Source organism: Sceloporus occidentalis, unplaced genomic scaffold (assembly GCF_023333645.1).
Source record: "Sceloporus occidentalis isolate IW3139 unplaced genomic scaffold, rSceOcc1.0.p SCAF_1, whole genome shotgun sequence".
NCBI lineage: Eukaryota > Metazoa > Chordata > Lepidosauria > Squamata > Phrynosomatidae > Sceloporus > Sceloporus occidentalis.
The window spans coordinates 67,764,514-67,781,571 of NW_028316981.1; the positions used below are offsets into that span (position 1 = coordinate 67,764,514).

Genomic DNA, 17,058 nt, shown 5'->3' on the forward strand with positions numbered 1-17,058 from the left:
TATGTGATAGGATGCCTCCATTAGGATGAACACCACGCTTCTGTCCCACTATTAAAGAGCAGTGTGATAATCTCCCATGTAAAACAGTCAATGTATGGTAAGGGGGGACAAAGCTAAGAAACTGAGGCCAGTGATGGTCAGGAGGAGGATAAAGGGAAACCAAAGGCCAGCCAATAAATAGCTGGTCCTTGGCAATAAAAATCTCCTGAGGAGGAGCCAAAAACCTCATGTGAGGAGCGTGCTTCAGGCTTCCTTCCACTGCTCTTCCCTACTTCCTTTCTGTTCTTGCTATTCATTGGAGATTGTGCAATGAACAGCTCTCACGGATCATCACAGAATGAAAGGCCTCAATTTAGACTGCAGGTGGCAAAGTAGGGCAAGGTGTCAAAAAGAAGTAAATAATTTTTCAAAGAAAAAATATTATCCCCCCACATTATTTCCAATAAAAATGTCACCAAATAATGCAAAATAACATGGGAGAGGTAGTCTATCTTTTAGGCTTTTTGTTTTGACATAAAGAATATAATGAAATCAACATGTTGGTTCTATTCTCAGACAATGCTATCATGTGCCTGTAAGAAATGTAATAAATTAATCTGAAATCTGGTTAATTAGTGTTGTCTCATGAATTGCTCCGGACAATTCCAAAGCAAAAGTCCCATCTCTACATGAAATATACTTTGGAGGACAGATGCAGTCTATGCTATTATCCATCACCACATTCATTCCCATGTTTGAGTTGCCTCTGAAAGAAGGATCAGAATTCCTCTCCAATTTCTCCAGGAATAAAGGAAGAATATTAAATGGAAAATGCTTCCATGAACAGGAGATTTTTTTTCTTTAGCAGATCAAGACTATGATAGTCTCTCCTCCTTCAGGAAACATTATGCTAAAGAGGTCAGGCTGGCCCTTTCTTTCCCTTCCTTCAAGGCGGCCAGGACAACTACTTAGTCTGAAGACGGGTCCTGAGGGCTTTCCCAAAAGGTTGCCTCTAGTAATGGAATTAGATGGACTCCAGTTGGCAATGCATTTATTCTGCATTCTGGATGTTTTAAGGATGGTTGTTCATTTTATTTGATTATTTATTTTTTTTGGAAGACCCTAAGGTGAACCTATCATGGGGTTTCCTGGCAAAATTTGTTCAGAAGTTCTCCATTGCCTTCCCTTGAGGCTGAGAACATGCAACTTGTCCAAGGTCACCCAGTGGGTTTCATGGCCAGGCTGGGAATTGAACCCTGGTTTCCAGAGTTGTAGGCCAACGCTCAAACCACCAACTCAACTTGTGGATTATGTTAAATCTAGATAGATGCTCTGTAAATAAAAATACGCCACCATGCTCATACAGTCAGCCCTCAGTATCCACAGGGGATCCCCACAGATACCAAAACCTGCGGATATACAGGTCTGCATTGTCCCCAATGGCAGTGCAGCCATGCAGCCGCACCACCATTGGGGACAATGGGATTTGTCCTTTCATCCTTCCACCCTCTCCCCGCCACCCCAGCTGTCACAGGCAGCAAGCAGGCGGGTGGTGGACGGCCACCTCCTCTACCACCACAGCTTCCTCCTCTTCCTCCTACCTCTTCCTCCTCCCACCTCTGCCTCCTCCTCTGCCTCCTCCTCACTGTGGGCTTGCTGTCCATGGATGCCTGAATCCGTGGTTGGCAAGTCTGTGGATACTGAGAGTGGACTGTAAACTGTCCATAGAGGCTTCTGTCCCCCTTTCTTCTTAGCTGTGAAAGCCCTAATATCCTGTGTCTTGTTTGATACTATAGCACAATAGCCAGCAGCATTTCCAGTGAATGGCAAAGCATTCTCCAGCACCAGAAACACTCAAAAGTCTACTCTACATAATAATCAGTGCCTTTGAATACAACCATGTTGAGAAACTGAAGCTTCATGAGCTTGAGATGGTTTCATATTTTGTTTATAGTGTAGGAGCAATAAGAATTCTCCTGTTAACTAAGTGAAAATTGTGGTACCATAGCAGTAATCAAGCAGCTGAATTCCCTTCAGAGCATATCCTTACTCCTTGCTTCATCCTTTTGTGCCCTTCTTTGGGTAGCCCTTTTGTCGCAATACTATACTATAGTATTTTATTAATAGTATAATAATTATTATTATTATTAACCTTTATTTATTTATTATAACAGTGATGATCTAAATAAGGAGAAGAGTCTGATTTGCAAGTTTCAGTGTTACACTGTCAGATTTCTTCAACAAAGCTTTTCTTGTCACATCTAATTCAGGAGGCATGTACTTAATTTCAATGTTGCTTATAACACTAGGAAAATATTATGTTTCTCAATCAAAGTGTCACATAAAAAGAGGCTATGGGTACAGAAAATAAAAGAAAACAGATGTTTCTGTTTTCATTCATGGAGCATACCAGCTGATTATCTGGGTAAAGATCTAGGAAGTCAATTTTGGATTCGTTTGGGTGAATGTAAGTTGAAAGTTAGTAGGATTTGGCCCATTTAAGGTATTCCATCTTGCAGAGAAGAGCCTATTTTTGGCAAGCATCACCATCATATGTACTTTGGAGTCAGGAAAATATTTTGTTACAGATGATCTTTGTCTGTTGGTTACCCTGTCATTCCAGCACACCGTTAGTACTTTGAAACCATCCTCAGTGCACAATAGTTCTGCTCTTCTTAATAGGATAGGTACTGCTAATGTAGCTATTAAAAATGCAGAGTTTAATGGTTCCCTTTTTAGATATTATTGTGAAATAGCATAGGTACTGCTAATGTAGCTATTAAAAATGCAGAGTTTAATGGGTCCCTTTTTAGAAATTATTGTGAAAGTAGATTCTACATCTCATTAAGAATGTTACCTTGGCTTTATCTATTTTCTATAGAGCAATAATTTTGCCAGCCATACAATGGCAGTTTCGTATCATAAACAATGTGATCCTAAACATATTTGATGTGCAAGAAGAGATTTTGGCATAAAATAAGGTTATTTTCTACACCTGAAACACAAATGTCCAAAAAGTAATCTATTTGTAGACAATTTCAACAACAGGTGGCTATAAATCACTTATAAGCAATCATAGCTCTCTGTGTGTATGTTTATGCGTCGCCAGTTGACACATAGTGAATCCATGACTTTCATAGGGGTTTCTAGGGCAGGGAATATAGGTGGTTTTGCCAGTTCCTTCCTTTGAAATCACCTAGGATTCATTGGCGGTCTCTCAGCCAAGTGCTAACCAGGGCTGACCCTACTCAGTTTCCAAGATCGCAAAGGATATGATGTCTTTAGGATATTTAAGCCCTTAGTCACAGTTATACAATAAGAGAAAGAATCTGCTTGACAGTTATGCTACACAAATCCATAGAGTGACCACGCTTGGGTTGTTATCCAATGTGATGAAATAGAGATCACAGGTTTTGGATCCAATCCTTCAACTACTTTGGCTGCTGCTCAACACATACTGCATATTTCTGTATGTATTTGTTGGTTCTAGAGTGGTTTGACATCATGAACACTTTCATAAAAATTTTTAGACTAATTGGCAACCTTGGCTTTCATTGGAAAATTTCTGCTTTTGGTAAGATAAATTTTAAGGACTGTAGGTATAGATTTAACTCGGAGGTGAAATAATCAGTCAATCTGGCCTGCATCTGCAGTCTGACACCACTTTATCTGCTATGGCTTCATCCTCTGGAATCCTGGGATTTGTAGTTTGTTGTGGTACCAGAGCTCTGATAGAGAAAGTTAAATATTTCACAAAACCACAAATCCCAGAATTCCATAGCACTGGGCCATGACAGCTAAAGCAGTGTCAAACTGCTTCAGTACAATCCTAGCCCTGGTCAACACTGTGTTAACATCTTGCATATATATGTATGTATTATATCACTATGCATAGAGAGAGGATCTTCAAATTTTGATAAAACCTATTAGTCATACAAAATAAAGTCAAACCTAGCACTCTCATTTACATCTGAGGTGAAATTCTCAGAGCTCTCATATACATTCTGATGGATGTTGTTTTTGAGTGCTTATTCTCATCATTATCATCTTACTTTTTTAAAACTGGCAGGTCAAGTAACTAAAAAGAAATAAAAAATATTTTTTCTATGAATCCAATTGTTGAACATATGTTTATTATATTTTCAGAACTGATTTCAGCAGAAGGAGAGGGTAAAAGATTGAGATTGGCTGGAGTTCATGATCATAGTTATATGCAGAGCCAGCATGTTGTAGTGGTTTCAGCATTATAGTATGACTTAAGAGCAGGGTTTGAATTCCTGCTCAGTCACAGTAACCATGGGCAAGTTAACAATGTCAGCCGGAGAGGAAGGCATAGGCAAACCTTGCCAAGAAAACCCCATCTTAGGGTTGCCATAAATACGAAACAACTTGAAGGCACACAACAATAGCAACAACAACCCTAGAGTTACGCAATTTACATTCATGATCCCTAGATATTCCCAATTATGGAATATGTAAGGATCATAGACCTAATCCTGCCTTACCATTGCAACCATTGGGCACAGTACTCCAAGTGAGGTCTGACCAAAGAATAGAGTGGTCCTTACTACACCTCCTTCAGTTTTGACACTGTAGTCCTATTGATGCAGCCCAGAGTTGCATTGGGTTTTTTAACTGCTGCATCACACTGCTTTCTTGTGGTCCACTAAGACTCCTTGTGTTTCAAATTGGCCTTCAGTTATTGATGGAGGAATGGAATGCATGCATTTTCATCAATAAAATGGACATGATAGAGAACACTTGGTTCTCTAATCCATAGAAATATTTACAATTCAAGCCATGAGCAGAGAAACAGACAGAACTTATATCAGGTGACCTGATATGTTTACCTCTATTTTACCAGAGAGAATGTTTATTTAAAGGACCCACAGGTACCACATCCTTTTATTACACACAAAGTGTTGTCTCTAGACTGATCAGTAACTACTAACTATTCTACTTAGACATATTTTTGGCTTTTACTGCCCTACATCACTTATGGAAGACATATCTCCTTTTAACTATTTCCTAAAAGTTACAATGAAACCAATACATACATTCTTCTAGATAAAGCAATTTATTTTCAAAATCATGGACATTAGAGATAACACATACTTCCTGAATAGCCTATCAGTGATGCTGAACAATCAAATTATTCTTGTTTAAATCAGGTTTAAAGCCAACATAACATGGTATGAAAGATACAGGAAGAGCAACATTAAAAAAAACTAAAGATGATCTCTCCACAATGAACAGGCAGAGAACAGCAATACTGAGGTACTCATCTCTTTCAGGCAACTAACTGCATAGATCCTTCCTGTCACTGAGTATTACTCTGCATAGCTTTTGCAACATATTATAATGAAAATTCACTGTATTTAAACTTCAAGTAGCATATTATACATGCACTGTTAGAACCATGTTCCATGTAATTCTGCTGTTATTCAAACCGCACTAGAGAAGCCAGGGATTCTTCATGAAAGTATCCCAATTGCAAATCAGATTTCTTCACCAAAATGTCTAAACTGCAGCACTGGTGAAAATGGATTCATTCAATATTCAGCTGTTGTTGGTGTAACATTAACAAACACAGTCTTCGTATTTAAACTCTTCATGGAGGTTTCCTTTGTAATCTCTGAAAAAGCAGAGAAAATGAAACATTAGTAGCAATAGTAGCAGATTGTAAACATTCCTATATTCAAACAAAATAACGATTTTATCTATTAAGCCACCGAGTCCCATTTTGGGAAAGAAAGGAAGAGTACAAATCATATAATAAGGTCTGAGCAATAAAACAAATAACTTTTAAATTCTGTCCAAATACTATAATAATAATAATAATAATAATAATAATAATAATAATTTATTTATAGCCCATCCAATCACTAGGAATCTAGGCAGGTTACAACAGTAACAATGCATTAAAAATACAATAAAATACTAATTGATTCCTTCCCAACCCCTTCCCCAATATTAAAACATCTGGATTATTAGATGATGGTGGTAGCCAGAAAATTAGTTGGGTGCACAGGATAGCCTAGGTTTAAAGAAGTGAAACCTGGTTAGGGTTTAGCATGGTCAAGGTTTAATTAATGCATTACACTGTACATGGGGCCACCTTTTGAGAAGACTCAGATGCTCCAAAATGTAGCAAAAAGGGAAAAATTGCTGCTGGACAAAATTAAAAGTTTTGGTGATTACCTTCAAGCCCAAAACAACTTGGCTCTAGGATAACTGAGGCTTCACCTGCCCATTCCCAAGGATGAAAGAGGAAATCTGATGGTCACAAGGGACAAGGCCTTTTCACCACCTGCATCAACACTATGAAACCCCTTGCTCTGTGATGCATAAGGAGTCTACTTGTCAGATGCCCTTCACCACTGAAGTCATCTTTACCTGACCTTCTATCTTGCTAAGTACATGACACTTTACTTTAAAGTAGGGGTGGCAATCTGCATCTCACCAGGTGTAACTTTAAAATATAAATTTTAAAAAGCAAACCTTGATTTCACCATTTGATATAAGGGACACCATTTTAGTAAGTCATGTATTTAATGGGACTTGAGCATCCATGGATTTTAGTATTCATGGGGGGCCCTGAACCAAACCACAGAAGATATCAAGGACCACTATATTTTAAGTTATGTATAGCTTTTGATTATATCTTTAAATTGCTGCAAACCAACAGGGATAGTTGGAAGGAGGAGCAACAACAAAAATTTCCATATAATTCTGTTTTGATGTGAGGGACATGCACCTGATATCCTTTCTCTGTTTTCATATACTGTCAGATACTCTTTCCTGTCTAAAAGGAAATGGATGAAGGCATTCCAAGCATTCCTCAACAAAGAGAAGCCGCTTGGTGAAGAAGATGCACGTCCTATTGATCACAGCCACCTCCCTGATGTCTCCATAGCCTATGCTGGCACTGCAGCACCTGGACCAACAGAACTATGTCATATCTAAACCTCCCAACATATCCAGTAAGACATGTGACTCAAGTGGCATGAACCAAGTGACATGAAACAGCAGTACTATCATTATAGAGGACTCACAGCAGAAGAACAAACTGGCCTTAGAGACTTGGGGAAAGTATAATCTCCAATAATAAGATGTCTTTATCTTCACGTGATGTCTCCCACTGTCCATGTCTACTGAGAATGTAGTCTAAGAAGTGAAGACTGTAGTTCCAGAAGCCAAACCTCTCCCATCTACATTGTCTTCATAGCCAGGCATTCGATTTTTGTATGTTCCTGTTCCTTTGTAGTCCTCTATCATTCACTGGCATAACTGAATAACACCTGTGCCTCAGATCCCTCCAGCTTCTTGCCCAAACCTTCACAGTCAGATTGATCTGCTCAAAGGTGTTCTTGGCCATGTGCCCAAAGGTATTCTTGGTGTTGGTTCACACAAGAATAAAGGGAACATATTGATCTGTGTTCTTGATGGGTTTTGTCAAGCCAGTGACATCTCAGATGCGTGCACCAGGAAGACATCATACTTGCCAATTCATCTTGTCAGGCTGGCACACAGGTTCCTCTATACCCCTGAGCAATGGGTTTCCAACCACTAGCACCTTTCTTTTCTTCTTGTGGTGGATGATTATCTTGACTCCTTCCTTGGCATGAATCCTCATCATTTTTCACTAGCACCAGTATCCACTATTCAGATTTCATTATCAAAATAAACTGGACAATAGGGATAAGCACAGGATAATAATCAAATATAGAGCTATTCTGAGCCTTTTTGCTCAGAAGCCTGACCGTGTACAATGAGGTTTGTTTCCTATTATTATAATTAAGCTTTATTTATAGAGCCCTGTAAATTTACACAGCGCTTTACATATCATTGTTTTCTGGGTTCTGGATGTTACTGTCCTTTGCTATATGGCTATCCTAGGATATGTTATTTGAGTTTGTTCGTTCTTTAGATGGCACAGGTTTCTTGTCTCACTCAAGAACCCTTTCAAGCTGACCCTTGCCATCTGTGATTTCCATGAATAATCCTAATGGTTACTTAAAGAAACAGAACTTGCTATCAGATTAATCGGGAGCACCTCTTTTCAACCACTTTAAATGCCATCCCGAGACATTTTGAAGCTGAGAAGCAAATGCCAAATTTTGTTCCTCGCATGCTCAAGTTAAGACTACCAAATGTTACAGATATTACATATGTACCGCTCAAGGCAAAAATTAAAAAATCCCCAAAGCACCTTTCTCCCCCACCCACACCATGCCATCCAAATCAGTTGCTTTTCACTCTCTGCTGCCTTCTTGCAAACCTACCACCCGAGGCAACAGCCTCATTCTGCCTAATGGCAGGGCCGGACATGGAAAGTCCTTTATGATCTGTTGACACTGAAACACTCGCTACAACTCAAATCGTAACAGTGACAACAATGATAGAAACACACACAGGTGAGCAGCTCTAAAGATGCTAAGAGCGGACTCAAAGTTCCTGGAGGCAACCTTTTAAAAAGCCATAAAAGAAAGGTAATCCAGGAAAAGAAGAAAGAAGTAGTCTTCTTGGGGAGAAAAAAATAAGGCACCCTTTCTAGGGTTATTAGGACAGAAACATCTCATTGGCGGTCTCCTGTCCAAGCACCAACCACACCCGAATCCGCCTAGCTTCCAAGATCAGATGGGATCTGGTGTCCTTAGGGTGTTTAGACAAAATCTGAGCCCTAAAAGCAGCTTCTGTCAATGTCACAAGAAGGAGGCTTAGTGAAATCATTAAACATGGTTCAGTTAAGCATCAACCCCTGCAAAGTCTCCATTGGCCACACCACAAAGTTATATATTGCACATAAATATGCTAAGGACACCAGATTCCATCCAATCCCGGAAGGTAAGCAGGGGCAGCCATGGTTAGCACTTGGATGGGTGACCGCCAATGAAGACCAGGTGCCATAGGCAATATTTCAGAGGAAGGAACTGGCAAAATCACCTGAGTAGTCCTTGCCTGAGAAAACCCTATGAAATGGGGGTCACTATAAGGCAGGCACACACACACACACACACACTCAAGGCAGCACTATTATCTTGAGATTTGTTGTTGTTGTGTGCCTTCAGAGTAATTTCTAACTTATAGCAACCCCAAGGTGACCCTCTTGGCAAAGCTCTTCACAGCCGTCCTCCGTAGCTGAGAGACTGTACCCAAGGTCACCCAATGGGTCTACATGGCCAAGCTGGGATTCAAACCCTAACTACCAGAATCATATCCCAATGCTCAAGCTGCTACACGATGGATTCTTTCCCTAGCTTTCAAGATTTGCATTTTGCTTTCCAAGATTTCAAGGCAGCATTCTCAATCTAAGATTCCTTCCCTGGCCTGGGAGACTCCAGGACCTAAACTCTGAAAACTCAGGCTTTCCCCCCAGTCATTTATGAATTGACATTTACTGGCTTTTAAGTATGTTTAGGACTACAGTCTTAATTTTACACCAGCCTGCTGATTTTGCTGAACAACTGAAAGCTGGCAAATGAAATTAAGCCCTTCACAAAGTGGCCAGATAACAGCTCTGTTGCTGAAGCTCAGCTTTGCAGTCCTAACCAGAATTTCTAATAACAACAGGAACTGTGATAAAAAGCTACACGGTATGCCAAGTCAGCTGAATCAATTGTCCTCCACAACAGATTTACATAGAGTTTTCATATTTTGCAATTTGTGTTATACAGATACTTAAAAGACTGGCACAGACAAAAGAGGCTTAGCTGCCAGTGAATGAATGTAAAGCTACTGTAGGTAAATACATGAAATCTGCTTTTAAACAAGTACATTCAAAGATTGTGGTTAGCAATATGACAGTATGTTAAGATTAGCCTGCAGAAAAAACAATCATTGCAGAAATAATTTGCACTGTAGTATGTGTGCAATTGATTCATAAAACAAACCTGGGCATTCTGAGGTTTATTTCACTGTGCTTTAATGAGTTCTGTCACCCTGGGTAGGCACAGCATCTAATACAGGTAAATTATATCATTTTGCTCCTTCTGGTATCACAACAGTAGCACAGAAAGGTATCTGCTGTGAAGGTTAAAACTAACATGCTACACGAAGATCTGACTTGTGTGGAAAGGCCAGGAAAACACAGGCTTCTACCACCATCCAGTTCATATGGGTGGAAACCAGCGCTTCCCATTCTTGCTGAGATGTTGGATTGTGACTGCTTCTTCTGATGCTAAAGAACAATGGAGTCAGTGCTCTTTTCCTTTCTTCAAATTCACTTTTGCTGGGGAGGGGGGGGGGGGGAGATAAGTGCCACTGCCTCCTTTCTATTATTTTTTCTAGTCCCCTTGCCAGGGAGAGAGTAACTTAGGCTCTACTAAGGACATTTTTTTCTTTAGGAAAAACTGATAGTTTAAGTTACCTTATTATGTTCAGAGGATTAAAAACTTGTACCTGCAACAAATTTACGCAATTCAACCAGAACATAATTAATATGGGCATTTGGCTCTTGAATTAATAAATGGTTGAGATCGCATACCTTCCTCTCTACCTACATAAATCCACATCCTCCCCCTTTTCCTACCTATTTGCTATGCAGATGGTTTATCAATGCATCATAAATCTTATGCCCCAAAAGATAAGGGATCATTGCCTCGCATCCACTTGTATATTTATAACTTTTAGAAAACCGGGGGAAGAAAACAAAATTTTTCAGCAAAGCCAAGATATTACAATAGGAATCTGAATTCTGCACATGACTCATTACAATGCTCTACCATTTGATCTATTTGAGGTGGTATGCTGTTTTCATTAATTCCTATACTACAATTATTATCAATTCCTTTTAAAACTTTAAGGTACAGTAGAGTCTCGATTATCCGACGTAAACTGGCGGTCCCATTGGTCGGATAGCCGAAAATGTTGGATAATTCGGAGGGTCATAGGAAAGCCTAGCAATCACTATGATACTTTTGGTGATGGCGCTCGCCGCCGCTTACCGCCTGCTGCCAGGTGGTGGTGGCGCTCGCCACCGCGAACGGGGCCGCCTCCGCATTTGCGGCCTGGTGGTGGGTGCTGCGCTTGGGGCCTGGTGTGCTGCACTCTGCCACGCTTGGATCCCTTTCCAGCTGGGGGCGTGGTAAGGGCTCCAAGCCACGCCTACCGACCAGTCTGACATCGGATAAACCGGAACGTTGGATCAATGAGATTAATGAGACTCTACTGTATTTACAAAAAATGATGAAGCTAGGAAAAAGGGATAACGGAAGAGCCCACTACAAGTTGGGCTGTCCTCCCCCCACATTAAATAATGTGATATGTCAAGGGCAAAGATGGGGGACCTGTGGCACTTCATATGCTGGGAATCCATACTCCATCAGCCCTATAAAGCACAGAGGTCAGGGTGATGGGAACTGTAATCAGTCTGGAGGGTCACCCCGCAGCATGGTTTGGCTAGCAAAGGTACAGGTGAAGCAGACAAGGTTTGCATTGCCCTTTCAAAAAGAACCTCAAATGCAGTTGCTGGTGAAAGACAGTTTGTTTAGCATGCATAAGTGAAGGCACCAGATCCTGTCTGATCTTGGAAGCTAAGCGGGGTCAGGCCTAGTTAGTTCTTGTAAGGAGGCTTGCAGAAAATACCAGATGTACACTACATTCAGAAAAAGGAAACGGCATAAATCTGACTAAACCTCTGATTAAATCTTGCCAAGGAAACACTCTGATAGAGTCACCATAAGTCAGAATTTATTTGAAGCAATATAACAACAATAACAACAACAGTTTGTTTACAGGGCCAAACACAAGCAGGACAGGGGCAAAATGAATTGTTTTATGCCGTGAAGTCATTTCTGATGTATGGCAAACCTATCACAGGGTTTTCTAGGGGTAAGAATATGTGATTTGCCTAAAATCACACATTTCCTATAGTAATTCTAAACTGAACCTATCGCGTGTGGTTTTTTTTTTGGGGGGGGGGGGGCAAGATTTGATCAGAGGAAGTTTGCCATTGCCTTCCCCTGTAACTTGCCCAAGGTCATCCAGGTTTTCCATGGCTGAGCAGGGATTTGAACCCTGATCTCCAGAATGATAGTCAAACATTCAGACCACACTGTCTCTTTCTCACATGGTTAATATACACAGATCTCTTTTCCTTGTCTGTCTCAGGCACCAAATATCTACTCTAGACACTCATGCCACTTCTGACCTCATACAAAGCTCTGCTTCACCCTCAGCTCACCTCTGTGCACACCAGAGAACTCAAAGCAGGTGAGATTCAGTCTATCATGCCTGGCAGAAAGTGAGGAACTACCAGTGTTCATTCCATTACTTGTAATGCATGGAGTCTTCAAAGGGCTTTCACCTTGCCTGACATCCAAGAAAGAAGGAGTAATCTCTCACTTCTTTTGACAGCTAAGAGAATGCTGACACACAGCAAATGCCAGCTTTAAACTGATGCTTGCTCCCCATGACCATTTTGTGAACAAAATGCTCTGTCATGCTTTTTAATCATAAACACTTAAAACCAGCCATAAATATTTTCTTTCTTAGTGCATTTATAGAGATCACATTATCATTCACTTTAAAAAATTCCATAACAATATTTAAACAATTCAAGTTAAATAAATAACATGTTACATTAAAAGTAATTGAAGTCCTCAACTAACCACTTCCCAATTTAATGCTGGGTTTTATTATCCCTAATGTTAAGTCAGATCACTCACATTACTTTGCTGAATCAAAAATTTTGTGTCTACTGCAGTTGTAGCATTTCAGACAATGACACAATAAGGCAAGGGTAGGCAACCTGCGGCCCGCGGGCCGGATGCGGCCTGGCGAGGCCTTGGGACCGGCCCCAGCCCGGTCCTGCCGCCGATTGCCTCCGGGGCCTTTGGGGGGCAATTGTCTATAGAAGCCTCAGAAACATGCATTTATATTAACATTTTTTAAAAAATCAGCAAATTTTTTCACGTGTCCTCCATTTTTTAAAAAAGTGTCTTCCATCTGAAAATTTTGTCCTACATTTGTCCTGGTTTATTTATATATTTAATTTTTTTAAAAAAAATATTTAATTATTTGTTTTTTGGCTTCAGCCCCCCAGTTGTCTGAGGGACAGCAACCCGGCCCCTGGCTCAAAAAGGTTGCCTACCCCTGCAATAAGGTTTCGAGATTTTTAAACACAGTGGAAGCAGGGGGGGAAAGTGTGCTTTGCTTAACATTTACAACTGATTGCCCTGAACTGAGGCTACATCTACACTGCAGAAATAATGCAGTTTGGCACCACTTTAACTGCCATGCCTCAATGCTATGGAATATTGGGAACTGTAATTTGTTGTGGCACCAGAGCTCTCTGACAAAGAAGGCTAAATGTCTCACAAAACTATAATTTCCAAAATTCCCTGGCACTGAGCCATGGTAGTTAAAGTGGTGTCAAATTGGATTATTTCCACATTGAGATGCAGTCTAAGTAAAAAGAACAGATATACTGTAGGGCAAACAGTTACTGAAGTAATGTACAACAAAAAGCAAAAATCTTTTCCTGAATGAGATACTTTTCCAACAGCCAATATCCAATGACTACATGTCTTACACATTGATTATTTACCAGGCCCATCATTTCAATGAAATAATTGTTAGACTGTGTACTTGGAACATCGTTTACTGTAATAACTTATCTACTGCCCTGTAACATTTACAAGGCTAAAAATAAACTGCATTTTAACAATTAAATGTGATATTAAATTCTTCTCAGGCAGTACATTCATTGAAGTTATCAAGGCCATTTCATCTTCCATTTACACAAGGTGCTGTATTTTATTTCATATATGTTTTTCAAATGCCTTATGTTTAATTAGACAAATGCCTCACTTATTAATGTATTATGTGTTGAAAATTGCATTGTCTACAGCAGGGGTAGGCAATCTTTTTGAGCTGGGGGCCGGGTTGCTGTCCCTCAGACAACTGGGGGGCCGAAGCCAAAAAATAAATAATTAAATATTTTTTTTAAAAAAAATTAAATATATAAATAAACCAGGACAAATGTAGGACAAAATTTTCAAATGGAAGACACTTTTTTAAAAAAAAATGGAGGACACGCGAAAAAATTTGCTGATTTTTTTTTAAAATGTTAATATAAATGCATGTTTCTGAGGCTTCTATAGACAATTGCCCCCCAAAGGCCCTGGCGGCAATCGGCAGCAGGACCGGGCTGGTCCCAAGGCCTCGCCGGGCCGCATCCGGCCCGCGGGCCACAGGTTGCCTACCCCTGGTCTACAGTATCAACTTAATTAGAGAAATGTATCCATAACAGTTGTGGGTGGGTGGAAGCCTTACATCATCAGCCTGTATCTCTGTTGCAGCTAGACAGGCAAAGTGTACACATTATTTTTTGGGTTCTCCTCTCTTCCTCCCCCCGCCCTTAAAGCAATATACACCTTAAAATTATGTTTAACCTGCCTTGCACTTTAACCACTCTTTATGCTTACCCATTGTTAGCGCTTCATCCAGAAATAATTTTAGCCGTCTGCTTCTGAGTCCAAACATTTTTCCTGTTTCATGCAGAAGCCCTTGATATGTTAGTCCATTCTGGCCAGCAGGATTTTCCATTAGAAGAGTTCCCACCACCCCATTCAGACATTCTGGAGGGAAAAAAATTATTAGGATTTTAACAAAAGTAAGAAACAAAATAAAGTTTTCTTTTTATTTTACGACAGATTTCTTCATCCTGTCCTAAATACTCTGTGCCTGACCCAGGCTGCAATTCTATACATTCCCAGAAGTAGCAAAACTTACTTCTCTGTAGATTCACTATTCAGTTCTAACCTTGACTAGCATATGAATCCCTATTATACAGAGGGATTTTTCCATTATTTTCCTATTAAAACTACATTACTTACTTGCTAATTAGCTTACTTGCTGTTCACCGCTATGATCTTTCGAATAGCGGTATATAAATAAAAAAACAAAAAAACAAAAACAAAATTATGGTAAGAGCCAGATACTTTTTCATATAAGAATTTAGAACACCTACAGAGTATGTGCAAATGAGATTATGACTGTATGCCAAGAACTCATCTCTATCAGATGAACCAGTGTTGCAAAACCCAGAACACTTACACCTTTTATGTACACCTTTTTTGTGTACAACAGCAGTAGTTCTTGACATCTTCTGTGTATATCAGGGATGTCCTACATTATGACTTACCTCTATTTCCTCCCTGTTCCTCCAATATCATCTCATACCTTCTCTACTTTCTCTTCAATAATCAGCTTTTCCTGATATAAAATTCACACAAGGGGAATGGCTATTCGTTAAGCCCTTTGTGGCACCACAATCGTATTGAGGGGAGGGAAAGAAAGGCATCTGCTTAGTAATGTGATGGTGGGTTATAACTAGCCCACAACAACTATAACTATGAAACAAGGCCCAGGACAGGTGTGCAATTAAGCTAGATCTCAAGTCAGGCCCAAAGTTTAAATTTCAAAAAACTAATTTACTGCCATGGAATCAGTATCTTACACAAAGTACCTTGTGGATGTGCATTCACTAGTTGTAAATTGATATAGGGACAGAGGGAGCCATCAAGACTATTCAAGGCTGGCACTGACCCTGCTGTTACATGAAGGAGCTTTCCACTGAGACTCAGCAAGTCTGTTTGGTTTTTCAGCTCTGAAAAGAAAAAGAAAAAATCAAGCTGTTACAGGCGAGCTATGATGCTGATACTGCCAGCAGTTTACATGAAATGGGCTTTCCTTTTCAGGATGCAATTCAAAGACACTTCCATTTAAAGCTGCAAACATATGCCACGAGCATTTGTACCATGCAATATTCATCTAATGTGGATGCACCCATTTCTCCATATACAATATCAAGAGAGGAAGGTTTCAGACCATCCATTTGTTTGATTAGTCCACACTGTCTCCAGACTCTGGTCTATCTACCATTGCAAAGAGGACTAGGAAAGTCATGGTGGGAAAATGCTATTACTGGCTTTTGCTCATGATGGCTACATGCTACCATCAGTTTCCAAGGTCCCCATGCCTCTGTGCCCCAGATGCTGGAAGACAAATCTAAGAGGGGGCTATTGCTCCCATACCCAAGATGTGGAATTACCTTGGGCATGTTTGGTTGGCTTCTATGGGGAACAGGGTATTGTACTGGACAGTCCTTTGGCATGATCCAGCATGGATCTTCTTACATTCAAAATGTGGGCTGTGTTATAGCAGGATAGCAAGGTGGCCATTTTCTCATGGCTCCACCCTACCTGCCTGGTAATGTCTGAGCATGTGCAAATGACACTGGTGTCCTTTCTGAGAAAAGGCCACAAGCACAAGTCATCTCTCGATGTGTGTAGTTGCCTACCAGCTTCCCTTCATTATCTACTTTTCTCCTAGTCAAAAGGAGGTTTACAACACAAACTAAATCTAGATACAGCTAAATTGTATAAGTTATGAAGTGGTTGTCTACAGTGGCATCTCTAGGGTTGGTGTCACCCAGTGCGGTAACTCATGGTGCCCTCCCCATAGACCTCCTCCCATTTCACACCGTACAGAATCCTTAGGAATGCTTTTTGGTACTAATCTTATTGGTAAATTGTAATTCCATATTCCACTGAATGTAATGCGAATAGTTGTGACATAAACAACTAGCAAAATTAAAAATTATGCCTTCAAATTACAATATTATATGCACAAACTAAATGTATTTTCATATACATAGTGAAGATTTGGTTAAAATGTGATGCTTTTAAAGAAAATTTTAAAAGAATAAAAAAATTCAAGTTAGCTTTTAAGATTAATTGTATTTTATTGATGTATTTTTATATGCATTTTATTACTGATATCTGTATCTTAGCGGACTGTAATCCCACCTCGATCCATCTGGGAGAGGCGAGAATATATAAATAAATTATTATTATAAAATTTTCAAAAATTTTCAACTTTTTATAAAAAAATAAAATTTTGAAATATTAAATTTTAATTTTTAAAAAAATCTGGGGCATCTCCTTTCTCCTCCCACTGAGCTTCACCCCACTTCCACAATCTTTTAAAGCATTTAAAAAGGAAACAGGTGAATGCTACAGCCCGTTTCTACCAAAAGGTAGATATATGAGGAGAAGTGGTGTCCACCTCCCC

The 17,058-nt window shown here is 39.8% G+C and overlaps 1 protein-coding gene across 2 annotated transcripts in view; it reads right to left on the reverse strand.

The window, feature by feature from the left end:
- Positions 1 to 5,037: 5,037 nt before the first annotated feature.
- Positions 5,038 to 17,058, reverse strand: part of IARS1 (isoleucyl-tRNA synthetase 1) — a 150,244-nt gene continuing 138,223 nt past the window's right edge. For both annotated transcript variants that reach the window (XM_089523630.1, XM_089523623.1), the window contains exons 33-35: positions 15,452 to 15,592; positions 14,409 to 14,561; positions 5,038 to 5,614 (exon numbers count right to left, since the gene is read on the reverse strand). In XM_089523630.1, coding sequence (XP_089379756.1) covers positions 5,532 to 5,614; positions 14,409 to 14,561; positions 15,452 to 15,592 — 377 coding nt within the window. In that variant the 3' untranslated portion in view covers positions 5,038 to 5,531. The remainder of the gene's footprint in view (positions 5,615 to 14,408; positions 14,562 to 15,451; positions 15,593 to 17,058) is intronic.